At 40.6% G+C, this 17,095-nt stretch overlaps 1 protein-coding gene across 1 annotated transcript in view; it reads right to left on the reverse strand.

Annotated features, from left to right (window-relative positions):
- Nucleotides 1–219: 219 nt before the first annotated feature.
- Nucleotides 220–17,095, reverse strand: part of TTC12 (tetratricopeptide repeat domain 12) — an 89,684-nt gene continuing 72,808 nt past the window's right edge. Inside the window, exons 20-22 of the mRNA XM_077249979.1 lie at nt 11,992–12,091; nt 6,485–6,710; nt 220–1,061 (exon numbers count right to left, since the gene is read on the reverse strand). Of these exons, the coding sequence (XP_077106094.1) occupies nt 992–1,061; nt 6,485–6,710; nt 11,992–12,091 (396 nt within the window). The 3' untranslated portion in view covers nt 220–991. The remainder of the gene's footprint in view (nt 1,062–6,484; nt 6,711–11,991; nt 12,092–17,095) is intronic.

The raw sequence follows: 17,095 nt of genomic DNA on the forward strand, positions 1-17,095 counted from the left end.
ATGTCAACTTACTATTGTAAGGTGACATTAATGTTATGCATACTAGGCCAAATATCGGGGATATACTTGCAGCGCAGATCAACAAGAAGTAATATTGGATTCCTAGGTAGCTTCATGGTAAAATGATCATCACTTGAATTCGTACAGGTCAATGATACAGTCATCCAATACATACTCTTCTCAAATACTCAAAATAAATACATCATATTGATTATCAAACTTGTATTTATTGCTTTTAGACTTGCCTCCAAATCTTTGTACATGTCAATAAAATAACAGGATAGGAATAAATACATAGAAATTATACACAAAAAGTGATCCTTCAGAGAAGATTGACATCTAAGGGGACATATTTTTTGCCTTAAATGCATATTCATTGGGCTCAAAATTGTTTTTGCAATTGGGTTTGATCAACAATTTTGCACAGTTTGGCTGTTAACGGCTAGTTAGTACCCTGCACATTGCTGGCTGCGGAATAAGATAACGGAGAATCTATCAGTGAGCTGGTGCTGATGGGGAGTTTGGATCTCTTTTCTCTGGCTGTTACTGGGTTTCTTTGTGCTGATTTATTGAACCTCAGACCACATCAGAGTGGAGCTAAACTTTGATGTGGTCACAAAACAACTGACAGGCTCAGAAAACAACAAAGGAAATGGTAACAAGCTTTCCATCAGAACGGCCTCACTAATGGCCACCTAAATAATCTTAATATTCTGCAGCTAGTAATGGTCAGAAAAGCAAATAGGCCAACAATTTTAAAAAATCCCATATACAAAAAAAACATTTTTAGCCCAAAATGCTTGAATTTAAGATTAAAAAAAATATATATATATATATATATATCTTACAATACCCCACAATACTTTAATATTTTAATAACATAACAGGAAAAATAACTGAAAACCCATTCCTATTCCCAACAATGCACTGTATACATATACTGCATTCTGTAGGGGACGTCACTGGTGCGGATACACAGATGTCCGGGATATTATTTAATATATTTCATGCATGAGTTCAGTATCTCAAATCCGTGAAGTTCCCGAAGTTGCATTATGTATCTAAAAAAGTACAAAGAAAAAATGACAGAGGTCAAGACATAGATGCCTGGCGTTCTCTAGATGGTCACATAGAATCGAAGTCCACCTGTCTCGAGGATTGGCAGCTAAGAAGAAATTGCTCCTAAAAATGCAAACTATGATTACAATGGAGAAACATTTCATTATACACTAAATTTACTTTGCTTCTTGTTTTTAAGTTTTAGATTTGTTTGTTTTTTGTTTGATTTTTTATTTATTATAAGTCATTAAAAGGGAGCCTAAAAGATTACATGCATCATAATGACAACATTTCCCATGACTGCAACTACCAGAAGCCTAACTACGGATGACCGGCCATCAGTGCAAGCAGCAACTGGGCACCCCGGTCTCATCAATACATGTTATTACATTCCTGCTTACAGAGAAAGTTTTTGGAAAGATCCTCAAAATCATAGGTTGCCTAGAGCCTACTGGATGTCGACCTCTTGTCAGATTTCTATATTTACCAAAATTCAAAATTAATTTCTATAGTGAAAGAAAATAAATCTGATAACACCTCTATATACAGGATCCACCATTCACTATAGGTGATGTCACAGCTCACCTCCTCCTGTACAATGACTGATAACACCTCTGTATACAGTAGATAACACAGGATCCACCATTCACAATAGGTGATGTCACAGCTCACCTCCTCCTCCTATACAATGACTGATAACACCTCTGTATACAGTAGATAACACAGGATTCAACTGCCACAATAGGACTGGCGAGTAAACTCGCCCTGTTCCCCGGAATACCTCAGATGGTGAGGATGCTGGGGCCTCCACCCTTGCCCTGTCTCCTAACTGCAACCCTGCCTCTGTCTCCTTCCCCCACCCGGGGAAGAGAGGCGCTACTGTGTACCGTAGTACACCAACCCGACAAACAGGGGGACAAAGACAAGGGTAAAAGAAAATTCCACTCACACAAATTTTACTCTCACAAATAACAGAGGTATTCACCAGGGTGTGAAGGAAGGGGAAGAAAATATGTCAGGTAAGGATGAGGAATTTACAAGCGTACAAACCAAGCAACAGTCGCACAATAAACTCCTCCAGCTCTCCAAACACCAGCTCCTCACTCTCCAGATCTATGCAGCAAGTGAAAACTCAGACAAGGACCTGGCCAGAAGGCCTAGGTTTTATAGAAGAGTGGAGTGGCTAACCGAGCACAGCTGAATGCAGGGATTTCAACATGGCCGATTAACCCCTGTCCTGCTGAAAGAAAACACATTTAATACACCGGAGAAGTGCTTCTTCTCAATGGCGAAGCAGGAGCCATCAGACACTGCGGTCTTCTGGCACTGCTCTGTCGCGGGAACTCCGTGACATCAACATTTACAATAGGTAATATCACAGCTCACCTCCTCCCCCCAGTACAATGACTTATAACACCTCTATATACAGAGCCTATAACACAAGGCCAATAGCCACATAACAATAATAGATGTGGAAACAGTAAGGATAAGGTTCAGTGCAAAAATAGACAGAAGTTTTTTTGATTGGCCAGTCCGCCCTTTTTAAGACAACCCATTCTATCTGGAAGTCACTCCCCCGGAAGAAGGCTAGAGCGCCGAAACGCGCGTAGGGGATGGTGGGCTTCACAGGGCTCCAGACTTCATCAGGTAATACAGCATGACTGGTTGATTCTAACTTTAAACCTTTTGGTGGCGATTTCAGAGGTGGTTTACAGCCCCTCTGATGCCCTTTGTTGTTTCCGTGGTGTGCACCTAGATTCTGGGTTGTATATTTATGAATTGACACACTTTGGAGCAACTTTAATCTGTAAGATACATACCTGCTCGTTGCTTGGTTTCCCTGTGTTTCTCCACATGTTTTGGCTAACCCCTGTCACATCCCTTGTAATTTTACATATTTGTCTCTTAATAAAGCTGTATACTTTTTAACTTATGGTTCTTGGTGGTGCGTATTCCTTGTTTGAGTTCCACCTCTATATACAGTAGATAACACAGGATCCACCATTCACAATAGGTGATGTCACAGCTCACCTCCTCTTCCTCTTGTTCAATGACTGATAACATCTTTATATACAGTAGATAACACAAGATCCACCATTCACAATAGGTGATATCACAGCTCACCTCCTCCTCCTGTAGAATGACTGATAACACCTCTATACAGTTAGGTCCATATATATTTGGACAGAGACAACATTTTTCTAGTTTTGGTTATAGACAATACCACAATGAATTTTAAACAAAACAATTCAGATGCAGTTGAAGTTCAGACTTTCAGCTTTCATTTGAGGGTATCCACATTAAAATCGGATGAAGGGTTTAAGAGTTTCAGCTCCTTAACATGTGCCACCCTGTTTTTAAAAGGACCAAAAGTAATTGGACAGATTCAATAATTTTAAATAAAATGTTCATTTTTAGTACTTGGTTGAAAACCCTTGGCTGGCAATGACTGCCTGAAGTCTTGAACTTATGGACATCACCAGACGCTGTGTTTCCTCCTTTTTGATGCTCTGTCAGGCCTTCACTGCGGTGGTTTTCAGTTGCTGTTTGTTTGCGGCCTTTCTGTCTGAAGTTTAGTCTTTAACAAGTGAAATGCTGCTCAGTTGGGCTGAGATCAGGTGACTGACTTGGCCATTCAAGAATATTCCACTTCTTTGCTTTAATAAACTCCTGAGTTGCTTTTGCTTCATGTTTTGGGTCATTGTCTATCTGTAGTATGAAACGACGACCAATCAGTTTGGCTGCATTTGGCTGGATCTGAGCACACAGTATGGCGGCTCTGAATACCTCAGAATTCATTCCTGTGTCACATCATCAATAAACACTAGTGACCCAGTGCCACTGGCAGCCATGCATGCCCAAGCCATCACACTGCCTCCACCATGTTTTACAGATGATGTGGTATGCTTTGGATCATGAGCTGTACCACGCCTTCGCCATACTTTTCTCTTTCCATCATTCTGGTAGAGGTTGATCATGGTTTCATCTGTCCAAAGAATGTTCTTCCAGAACTGTGCTGGCTTTTTTAGATGTTTTATAGCAAAGTCCAGTCTAGCCTTTATATTCTTGATGCTTATGAGTGGCTTGCACCGTGCAGTGAACCCTCTGTAGTTACTTTCATGCAGTCTTCTCTTTATGGTAGATTTGGATATTGATGCGCCGACCTCCTGGAGGGTGTTGTTCACTTGGTTGGCTGTTGTGAAGGGGTTTCTCTTCACCATGGAGATTATTCTTCTATCCTCCACCACTGTTGTCTTCCGTGGACGCCCAGGTCTTTTTGCATTGATGAGTTCACCAGTGCTTTCTTTCTTTCTCAGGATGTACCAAACTGTAGATTTTGCCACTCCTAATATTGTAGCAATTTCTCGGCTTGTTTTTTTCTGTTTTCGCAGCTTAAGGATGGCTTGTTTCATTTGCATGGAGAGCTCCTTTGACCGCATGTTTACTTCACAGGAAAAAACCTTCCAAATGCAAGCACCACATCTCAAATCAACTCCAGGCCTTTTATCTGCTTAATTGAGAATGACATAACGAAGGGATTGCCCACACCTGTTCATGAATTAGCCTTGGAGTCAATTGTCCAATTACTTTTGGTCCCTTTAAAAACAGGGTCGCACATGTTAAGGAGCTGAAACTCCTAAACCCTTCATCCAATTTTATTGTGGATACCCTCAAATGAAAGCTGAAAGTCTGAACTTCAACTGCATCTGAACTGTTTTGCTTAAAATTCATTGTGGTAATGTCTATAACCAAAATTAGAAAAATGTTGTCTCTGTCCAAATATATATGGACCTAACTGTATATAGTAGATAACACAGGATCCACCATTCACAATAGGTGATGTCACAGCTCACCTCCTCCTCCTGTACAATGACTGATATAACCTCTATTTACAGTATGTAACACAGGATCCACCATTCACAATAGGTGATATCACAGCTCACCTCCTCCTCCTGTAGAATGACTGATAACTCCTCTACAGTGTATATATAGTAGATAACACAGGATCCACCACTCACAATAGGTGATGTCACAGCTCACCTCCTCCTCCTGTACAATGACCGATAACACCTCTATATGCAGTAGATACCACAGGATCCATCATTCACAATAGGTGATATCACAGCTCACCTCCTCCTCCTGTACAGTGACTGATAACACCTCTATATATAGTAGATAACACAGGATCCACCATTCACAATAGGTGATGTCACAGCTCACCTCCTCCTCCTGTATATTGACTTTTGCTCAGATTAAAGCATGTCCAGTTTAGACACTCAGAAGGCTCCTACACAAACAAATAAGGTCTGAGAAAGTTTATTGCTGCTAAAGTCCTTGTGCCCAACATGAATTAGAGATCTTAAAGAAGCACGTCCATAAAAGTTTTTATGCTCTTATTATATTGCAGTCATCCTATTACATAGCACGGTGTACTCACAATTGCTCATTTTGCCTTTCTGCCCTGCTAATTCTTCTCTTTTCTTTACTCTATGTAGAAACAGGAAGTCTCTTATCCCTGCATTTATCATTCCCCTCTTCACCTCCTGAACCAGCTGTTCCACTCCTCCCCCTGCCACAGACTTTTGCACTGACTCATGAGTCATGACTTGTACAGAGAAAAATGACCTTCTGTTTCTACATAGAGCTTAGATGAATTCAGCTAGTCACCGTTTAATCACGTGATATCATAGACCTAATGGAAAAGAGAAGAATTATCTGAGTAGAAAGGCAGAATGAGCAATTGTAAGTACAATTATTATAAAGTAGTGCTTTATAATATGATGACTGCAATATATTAAGAGGATGAAAACTTTGCTGAGATTGCGTCTTTAAATTAAGACTAGGGACCAGTGAGAAAATTGTAAGATTTCTGATTTTTAATTTATTTTTTTTTAACAATAGACAGAAAGCGGTTTGCAAAATAAATCAATCAGTTTTAGAAAAAAAAATTACCATAAAAACTGATTGAAACAACAGGTCCTTTTCTAAAGACACATTCGCTTTAATTTTAGTGGTCTGGTATAAAATCTGAATTCATTCTGGTTTGGCATTTTCCAAACAACAACTAATAATGAATCTTTATGTACATGGTTATACAAAATTGACATATTAAAAACATATATATTTAGTGTTTGTGTTAAGCTCAGATCTTCATCTGACCATCAACCCAGGTAATTGGACCTTTAATAAAACTAGTTTTCTTTAAATTATTATTATTACTATTATTATTATTCAATGCATTTTAAATAATTAGATGATCAGAAAGAAAAATCTTATCTAAATATTTTATTAAATTAATAGGTAGAATATTTTGTACCCAAAAAATAAAGTCCCTAGTGCCAGCATGACCTGGTGATGATAAAATCGTCACTCCCATAGACTTCCTACTTCTGGATTTGATGGACTTTTTGGATGAGATACTTACCTTGGCTCTGCAGAACACAGTTTCCCGAGTGCTATGGCAGCATTTTGTTGCACAGAAGGTCTCTTGGAGTCTCCGCCAGCATGGTTCAAAAGTAATTTCAGGATATCTGTTTGCAACAAGGTTGAGGCTGCTCCAGGAAGATCAAAGCAGTTCCCCAAACACAAGGCAGCATTCCCAACTGTGATCTCATCTTCCGAACATAGTAGGGTCACCAGGGTGCTAAAGCCTAAAAGAAATTATGTATGAGTTTTTACAGAATTTGGATATTTTAATACACACTATTAATTGAAGCAAACATAATTTTGCCATCTTGGATTCATCTTTTGTAAGTAAAATGCTACTTAGGTCATTCAGTCTTTGACTGGTCTGACCAACTGATTGGAAACTCCACATAACTCTGGAAAAGTGTTACATGATTTACGGCAATTGTTCTATAATTATTTGGAATGATCTGAGTGTCTTGGTTGAGTGCAATAATATTGTAAGTTATGGGATTCACTCCAACTGCCGGAGTTAAGAAGGAATTATTTCTCTACGAAAAAGAAAATTGGCCCATCTATGGAAGTCACTAACAAACCTCAGCCTTCCCTTTAGAAAACCCAAATCATCCATGTAGTACAGGGTTGATCATTCACAAGAATGGCCGCATTTCATATTGAAGGATGAATTTATGTGGCCATTCAAAGGTCAAGCCAACATCATCTTTCCCGGCATGATCAGCCATTTTCCACCATGGCTTTAAAATGAAAATAAGGTTATCACTTTCGACAATCGAGAAGATGGAATTTACAGAGATTTGTATTTGGAAGATTGATCTATTTTGTCAGGGAAATTCAATTTGCATCCAAGTTACTTAATGCAAATTGAATGGTCCTTATTATGCTCTGGCATCTCTCCAGACTGCAGTGCATAATAAATGGACCGTGTGAGATAAACGTAATAATCATCTCAACGCTCTACTGTCCTGCTGCCAGCAATACAGCCTGTCATTGGGTCTCAATTTCCTCTATTGTGTGACATCTTCTGTGGCCTTCTTCACTCTATGGTGGGCATTTTGCCTCTAAATAGGTCTCTGCCTTTGCTGTAATGTCCCATCGGGCTTCGTCTGAGGTCCTGGCAAGCTCTTGGATAATGTTGAGATGTCATGAGGTACACGCCAACATCAGAGACCTACGTGGCCCCAGAAGCCCCATTGCAGAGAGAAGACCAAACAAGATGTCACATAATGAGGTAAGCAAGAAAGATGTGGTAGGACAGGTGAATAGTGAGGGATGATTTTTTTAAAAACCCTTTCCCAACACTTTACAATTCAGCAAAAAGTTGGCTGCCATTTGGTGAATTTGCACAAAATTAATTGGAAAAAAATTTGGATTCAGGAGAATCCAATTAAAAAAATGACCATGTAATGTGATAGCTACAGGACATTATGGAGAATGTTGCCTAGCCACATTGTCATTATTAAGTCGCTCTGTGACACTATAGCAGTGTGTGAAATGGTGCTGGTCATTTTTTATTTTTTGGCTGATGCTCGTGAATCAAATCACGACCTGCTGTTAACATTTTTTGATTGACATGATCAACTCTACAAGGGCTCATGCACTCGACCAATTTTCCCATATGAGTGCTATTTGTGGTTTTCGTGGATAGTACTTATACCTATGAAATTTTATGGGGCTGTGCACATGTTCAATTTTTTTCCCAGGATCCAGTAGTCAGCGGAAAAAAATGGAGACATGACCTGAGTGTGGGATCAAAATTGGCAATTCAAATCTACGGGATCCATTTTCATGGACTCGCAGAATGGAGAAAGTTGGAAACTTTGCTTTCTCACACCTCAGAAAAAGTGATGCCAGAGTCTGATCAACATTGTGATCAAGTGACAGAAAGGCACAACAACTTAATGGTGCTCGTGTAGGTTCCCAAACCGTAGTAATCAATTAAGCATAACCCAGCACTCAACTTTGCGGTGAATGTTGTGGATTCTGTTTGCGGGCTCCCTCTGGTGGTTACTGCTGGTACTGGGTGACTTTGGTGGGTTGCGGCCTTTGGTTTCCATCTGTCCATCAGAGGCTGGGTGTTTCCTATTTTACCTGGCCTTTCTGTCATTTCCCTTGCCGGCTATCAATGTGTTCAGATGTGCTCTGTTTGGTTCCTGCCTACCTGCTCCCAGATCTTTCAGGATAAGCTAAGTGCTGATTTTCAGTTGTTTGGTTTTTTGTCCAGCTTGCTTAGAATGTCTCTTTGTTAGCTGGTTGCTCTAGTGGACTGAGGTTCTCCCCATGTGCCATGAGTTGGCACATGGGTTCTTGTAATCTCAGGATGGTTTTTTTGATTAGGGTTTTTTGCTGACCGCTCAGTCCCCTTTTGTGTCATTCTGCTTTCTAGTTTTCAGCGGGCCTCTATTTGCTAAAGCTATATACATCATCTCTATGTGTGTGCCTTCCTCTCATTTCACCGTCAATACATGTGGGGGGCAACTATACCTTTGGGGTTAATTCCTCTGGAGGCAAGTGAGGTCTTTGTTTTCTCTGCAGTACTAGTTAGCTCTTAGGCTGGTGTGTGGCGTCTAGAACCAACGTAGGCACGCTCCCTGGCTATCTCTAGTTGCGTTTGTCAGGCGTAGGGCAGCGGTCAGCCCAGGTTCCATCACCCTAGAGCTCGTCCGATATTTTGTATACTTTGCTTATCCTGTGCTATCCCTAGCCATTGGGGATTCATGACAGGTGAAATACTGAAAGAATGTATTGATCCCAATGTGTCATAAAGACGTTTTGGTCCCAACACGGGGCCTTCATCAGTAACGTACAGAGGGATGTGTGGTAAAGAAGACGGCTATGGAAGCCAGTAATGAGGATGTAGTAATGAGGAAAAGATTTCCACTTATGGTAGGGACATAGCCTGTGTCCTGTGGTGCCGCTACAGCAGTGGATACCGCGGCACCACAGGACACAGGCTATGTCCCTACCATAAGTGGAAATCTTTTCCTCATTACTACATCCTCATTACTGGCTTCCATAACGGTCTTCTTTACCACACATCCCTCTTTACGTTACTGATGAAGGCCCCGTGTTGGGACAAAACGTCTTTATGACACATTGGGATCAATAAATTCTTTCAGTATTTCACCGCAAAGTTGAGTGCTGGGTTATGCTTAATTCAACATTCTAATCAGACTTATTTGACCGCTTTTCTCGGATGGTGAGAAATTATGGTGTGACTCTACCCTTATGAAGACAATTTTACCTCCCAAACATCTAATTTGATTCGAAGCATCCACAGGAAATTTGCTCCTTCGTTTTATCTTTTTCTAACAATGCATTTTCAATAAGTTACAAGTAACAGCATAAACTTCTACCATCTTACTATCCTTCACTTCACTTATCTATAAGTAGACAGACTTCACTAGTCAAGATAAATCTTCCAATGACGAAAGGCTAGACAAATTATGGATTTCCAGTTGCTGCACAATCCTGACGTGTGGAGCACACTGACGATAATGGTAACTCTAAACACATAGGCACGGTAAACTGACAGAGTAAGCTGGGAAATATAATTTCAAACACGTTGGGGAACATGGGTCTCCTACCAAGTTCTATTCAACCAGTACAGTAGCTGTTATCTTACATCTTATATTACATCTGTCTTTCATCATCTTTCACTAAGCCTTCATCGGCCACCAACTGGAAAGTACGTGTTTGCTGACCTAGCAGGGGAAAGTTTGTAAACTTTCAACAAAAAGTGACCATTATTACCAGTAACTGAATAAAGATACCGGTACTTCTGCACTTCTACTCTATCGATAGATAACTAAGGAGAAGATTAAACTCCTGACCAGCCACCCTCATGTTCAATAATTAATTAAGAAGTCTAGTCGTATTAAATCTCGTAGAATTGCTTACATTTAATTGGAAGTAAATTATGTGAGGGGAAGACAGATAAGAGATAATGTCTGCTTCAGCAATAGGCTTCATAGATTTATATATCTTTGCGGGACAAGTCTACTGACGTATTGATATAGTCAAAACACTGTAAATTTATAAGATAGCCTAAGAGCACTATATGGGTCACTGAACTCTATTTGAAGGGTCTTTTATATAAAATGTTAAAGGATAGACGTTGATGGCATGTATTTCAAGTATGTGCTATTAAAGGGTTGTTTCATCATTAAAAAATGGCCATATGTCACTAAATAACAACTCACCCATTGGATTAATTTAACCAAAGTGTCCTATTATCCCAATAACCTCTTTGAAACCACAGTAGTGGTTGGCTCATGTGTGCCGCAGCCTGCTACATTACTGGGGGTCTGGGGATCAAGATGGACATACCATTGGTGCATCCTGAGCAGTCACACACGGGCCCAAGAGATAAGGCCACTTTTCACTTGCAACACAGGTGGAGTTGTGCTTTATTATGAGCTATTAGGTTGCAAAGAGGACCAGATATTGTTCTTACACAGGGGCCTCGTCTGTGTGCGCCCGCCCCTGCTCAGAATAATGTCGTGATTAGCATGCGCAGAAGCCTCAGCTTGAGTACAGCTCTTTTCCTTCTTAATACTGGTCTACTGGATGGGTTCTGGGCAAACACTGTAGCCAAAATCCTGTTCTCTAGACACTTTTAGGGCTTTGGCGCCATGATGCTGCTGGCCTGAACTGTCAATCAAGTAGGAGCACCCACCTAGCAAACAAGAATTCCACAAGCAGGGCAGCGGGATGCTCCTGAGACGGCATATTAGAAATAACTCTTTAATGCCCAAATATCTGAGGTTTGACCACTATGACACCCGCTGAATGCTAGAGCAAGGTGTCAGCAGTAACCATCATGTTACTTCATCTAAATTTGCTTTCTCAGGAGGCTTCATTATCACACCATTGTAGGTAATGACGGACTTTGCAGTTTTTATGAGAAAACAAAACCACCAGGAGACTAGAACTTCTGCTAATTAGTTCTTGTAATATCTGATGATCACACAAGTCGGACCCCTACCGATCACACAAGTATAGAATATCCTCGCAATATACGACCAGTGACTGTCATGATAAAATAAGCCATCACTTTATGATCGAACGTGATCTGCAAATTACACATTTTATTCTCTAGCTTGAGTCTTTGTAATGTGAATCTCACTCGTGAGTCGTCCTCCCATACTGATTACTGTATTTTTGATAACTGACAGCTGATGATTACTGCTCCCCTAAACTACTTATCTCCTATGCTGTCAAAATGAAAACCTTAATTTATCCAAGTTTCATGCAGCTCTCTAACAACACATTTCATATATACAGTCTGGCACTGTACATTGCATAGCTTATGGAATAAAGTACGCAATCATAGCTTCCACAGGTGCTACCTTGGGGCTTCTAGACTTGGGGGGCTTTGGACCTGGATGACTAGGGCTATATCGTGGGTGTACATGTATTATAAATGTCTATGCAGGTACCAAATGTCTAAGAAATATAATTAGGTTAATGGTTGGTAAAATTGTTTATTTTGCAAGTTACACTTACTTTTATCATACTTTAAAACTTCCCTTTTTGCTTGGGTTTCCTCTTTGGTACATACAGCAAGAACCTTCATTGCATATAGTGATGTCTTATTTCCTCCGGCCTAAGTAGAGGGACAAAAAATGTAAGTGGAAAGGAAGTAAAATCACATTGTCCAGTGAGTAACATTACATAACTCCCAACCGTCCTGGATCCAGCGGGACAGACCCGATTTTGAGACTCTGACCCGGCCAGAATCTTACTTTTCCAGCACTATAAGAGAGGACTCTCATCATCCACAGTCATACCCTCTATATCAGTGATGGCAAACCTATGGCACGCGTGCCAGATAGGGCATGCAGAGCCCTCTCTACTGGCACGCGGCATCGCCTCAGACCAAATGTACCGCCACTTTAAACTGCTAGCGCAATCGCTAGCTGTGTCAGATCAGAGCAGATATTGCTCCTCGCTTCAACACTGACTGGCACAGGAGACACGGAGAGGTCTTTATCAGTGGCGTTATGTGTTTTCCTCTTCACCCTAGTAAATCAATTGTCCCTCTGTTGGAGCAAATGGACATCATGGCTTGAGCCAGAATGGCTTACACTCTACTGAACCTGGCACGTTCATGCACTACACGTTTGGCTCCAAAGTAATGCTTAATTTCCTCCATAGCAGGCAATGCAGTGGCAATTTGTAGCCAGACCCAACTTAGAATGGTGATTACGAAATATGACTGTGCCAACTCCTATTCTCAATGACAAAATCCAGTTTAGGCAAAACCATGATAAGTGCAAGTGGCTTAGCTGTTGGTCATCTGAATACCATCTTCAGAGTCATTCTAATGGTCTAGATGTCACTGTTCTCCTGAATCTGGTGTTTTTGTTCCTGCACCTCTCATTCCTATTTTTAGCCAAGGTGGAGTGCTCATCAAATCTTCAATGTCTGACCAGGGGCCTCAGCAGTATGCAATCATGTGCATGTGCAGTAGGTCTTCTCCTGTCCAGCTGTCCATAAATGTCTACTATATTATGACGAGTCCTGGACATGTGCAGTCACCAAGATCCCGTTCTGTAAATCTCTGGCTCCATACAACATCGGGAGAGAGTGCAACATCAGGTCAGTGACGATGCTTCTGTCTAAACTACAAGTCAAGATGGAGTAGCCACCAACTGGGAAGTCAGCAAGCTGAGTGGTAGGACGCACCTGAAAAGCAATTACCCTTTAATGCCCAATTACTGTCACTGTCTTGAGTAATGCGCCAACTTGGCTAACAAAGCTAGATTTACAGACAAGGAACTGGTGGCCATATTTTAGGAATGGAGTGACGCAGGAGAAAAAGAAAAATGATGCCAGATTCAGGAGAACAACAGCATTTATATCCGTTAAAAAATACATATTCATAGCAAGTGGCATGTCTTTTTCACACTTAAAGAGGTTGTTCTGTATTATAAAACATAACTGCCTTTTTTCCAGAAATAGCGCCTCCTCTAAGATTGGGCTGTCCAAGGAAGTGCAACTCAGCTCTACTGAAGTGACCGAAGCTGAGCTACAATAACAAGCACAACCCAGAGTGGCACTATTTCTGAAAGAAAGCAGCCATACTATTCTAATCTTGGAAAAGCTTGAGATCAGATCCTGTTGAGAAAAGCCCTTTTCCAAAATGCTTTGGTAATGGCATTCCTGGCTAAATAGGATGGGAGCTGTATTTGGAATATGGTCATGTGTCCGAAGTTTTTGGGAGAAGAGCTCCATATAATGGAGCCATAAAATTTGCCTATGATTTCCTAGTACAGAAATATAGGATATGTGTGCCTCCATACAGACTCTGCAGTCTGCATAAATCCTTAGGAATCTTGCACACAGACGTACGATGATTGAGTTTGGTATGGAGCCATTAGACGGATTTCATATAGATACACAGGGCCTTATCTGTACTACCATACCAAGGCATATATATAAAAAACTATGGAATGTTTCAGTGACCACTGTATGTACGGTATTTCTGGACAGGGGCTCAAAAGGTAAAGGGGCCACTACCACCTCCAAAACAGATGGAATTGTGCATTATGATGACCTATTGGACTGCAAAGGACCCATAGATTGTTCTTGCACAGGAGCCTCTTCTGTCCATATCCACCAGTGTGTCTGGAGGTGTTATATTTACACATGAGGCCCTCGATGGAGGCAGCAGAACATACTATCAGGGTAGAAGACCTCCATTCACTGACGTATAGCCACCATGTCTACATGAACGCCTAAATGTTGGTTCTCAATTAAAACAATCCCACCACAAATCTGGAATAATAAAGTCTATAAGAATAATTAAGACATTGCATGTAATAAAGATAGCTACAGTAGTTTTCACTTTCTTAGGAAAAATGGTCTTGAAATATTAATCTTCAGATGTTTATTAAATAATGAGTTGAAAAGATGAGACGATTTCCTATTACATTACACATTTCTGCCGTGTTCTGGTGGAAAATACAACCTATAATAATGTTGGTTCTAATACATGTATTTATGAGCTGAAGATTTACTTGTAGCTATGGGCGCATACATTGCTCTCCCTTCGACGGTACTTGGCTTTGGAGAGCTACATTTTTCTAGGCTGAGGCACTATAATTGCACATATGCCAAGGCCCAGGGTTTTCGTTCCTCTCCAAGAATGAAATTCTGTAACGTGATCATTATAATGAGATAATAAGACTTACAGTCATATGAAAAAGTTTGGGCACCCCTATTAATCTTAAGCTTAATGTTTTATAAAAATTGTTTTTTTTGCAACAGCTATTTCAGTTTCATATATCTAATAACTGTTGGACACAGTAATGTTTCTGCCTTGAAATGAGGTTTATTGTACTAACAGAAAATGTGCAATCTGCATTCAAACAAAATTTGACAGGTGCATAAGTATGGGCACCTTTATCATTTTCTTGTTTTAAATACTCCTACCTACTTTTTACTGACTTACTAAAGCACTTTTTTTTGGTTTTGTAACCTCATTGAGCTTTGAACTTCATAGCTAGGTGTATGCAATCATGAGAAAAGCTACTTAAAGTGGCCACTTGCAAGTTGTTCTCCTGTTTGAATCTCCTCTGAAGAGTGGCATCATGGGCTCCTCAAAACAACTGTCAAATGATCTGAAAACAAAGATTATTCAACATAGCTGTTCAGGGGATGGATACAAAAAGCTGTCTCAGAGATTTAACCTGTCAATTTCCACTGTGAGGAACATAGTAAGGAAATGGAAGAACACAGGTACAGTTCTTGTTAAGGCCAGAAGTGGCAGGCCAAGAAAAACATCAGAAAGGCAGAGAAGAATGGTGAGATCAGTCAAGGACAATCCTCAGACCACCTCCAGAGAGCTGCAGCATCAAGTTGCTGCAGATGGTGTCACTGTGCATCGGTCAACTATACAGCGCACTGTGTTTTTTTGCCACCATGCATAACGCCTTTTTGTATTACCAAACAACTCAATCTTGGTTTCATGAGTCCACAGGACCTTCTTCCAAAAAGAAATTGGCTTCTCCAAATGTGCTTTTGCATACCTCAGCCGACTCTGTTTGTGGTGTGCTTGCAGAAACGGCTTCTTTCGCATCACTCTCCCATACAGCTTCTCCTTGTGCAAAGTGTGTTGTATAGTTGACCAATGCACAGTGACACCATCTGCAGCAAGTTGATGCTGCAGATCTCTGGAGGTGGCCTGAGGATTGTTCTTGACTGATCTCACCATTCTTCTTCTCTGCCTTTATGATGTTTTTGTTGGCCTGCCACTTCTGGCCTTAACAAGAACTGTACCTGTGTTCTTCCATTTCCTTACTATGTTCCTCACAGTGGAAATTGACAGGTTAAACCTCTGAAAGAGCTTTTTGTATCCTTCCCCTGAACAACTATGTTGAATAATCTTTGTTTTCAGATCATTTCACAGTTGTTTTGAGGAGCCCATGATGCCACTCTTCGGAGGAGATTCAAACAGGAGAACAACTTGCAAGTGGCCACTTTAAGTAGCTTTTCTCATGATTGCATACACCTAGCTATGAAGTTCAAAGCTCAATGAGGTTACAAAACCAAAAAAAGTGCTTTAGTAAGTCAGTAAAAAGTAGGTAGGAGTATTTAAAACAAGAAAATGATAAGGGTGCCCATACTTATGCACCTGTCAAATTTTGTTTGAATGCAGATTGCACATTTTCTGTTAGTACAATAAACCTCATTTCAAGGCAGAAACATTACTGTGTCCAACAGTTATTAGATATATGAAACTGAAATAGCTGTTGCAAAAAAAACAATTTTTATAAAACATTAAGCTTAAGATTAATAGGGGTGCCCAAACTTTTTCATATGACTGTATGTTTCTAAAGCGAATTCCCTCCTACAGAGTTTGATTTCTGTGCCTCGAATGGAATCATTTTGTATCTTGGATTTGTACTTCCTCCAGGTTCCTAAATGGGTCGACATTGACTAATAGGGAAGCTACATCCAATTGGTGGCACTAGATAACCAGCTTTCTTTTGCAGGATCACTAATTTGAAGAATTGGTGTGATTCAATTCTCACAACCCATTGTTGGTGGCGGCTGCACAGGAGCGAGAGAACCGCCTCCTACCTGTCGGCTTACGTGGTTCTTCTTTTGATTATCCAGCATGGCGTGATGTCACAAGTATGTCACGCCATAACTATGCTATCTCACCAGACTGGTTAAACATAGGAGAACCAGGGATGACGGCAAGACAGTGGCGGCACTCCTGCTCCAAAGTCATGGCCGAAGGAAGGGGACATGTGATTCAGTTTGCACCAACTCTACTTATTTGCATTCCTTTTTCCAATGGAGCATTACCGGACCTATAAGTCTTCTTTGTACCTTTTGGGCTGTCTCCACAAGGAGAAACAGTAGCCACCTACACTAATTACTAAAGCTACAGAACCCTGCACTAGAGTTGGGCAAAAAATTTCATACTCCAGTTTAGTGGCCACATCGGTAATCTGTGGCAACCGGATGAAAAAATTAAACACCTCCTCTTACCTGTCGGCATCTCCTAGGCAAAGTCATTGCTGCAGCATAATGCAATAGTGCTCAACTCTACCACACACCTTTACTATAGTGATAGTTGCTGCAGAGTCCCCTCTCT

This window comes from Ranitomeya variabilis, chromosome 4, assembly GCF_051348905.1.
Source record: "Ranitomeya variabilis isolate aRanVar5 chromosome 4, aRanVar5.hap1, whole genome shotgun sequence".
Lineage (NCBI taxonomy): Eukaryota > Metazoa > Chordata > Amphibia > Anura > Dendrobatidae > Ranitomeya > Ranitomeya variabilis.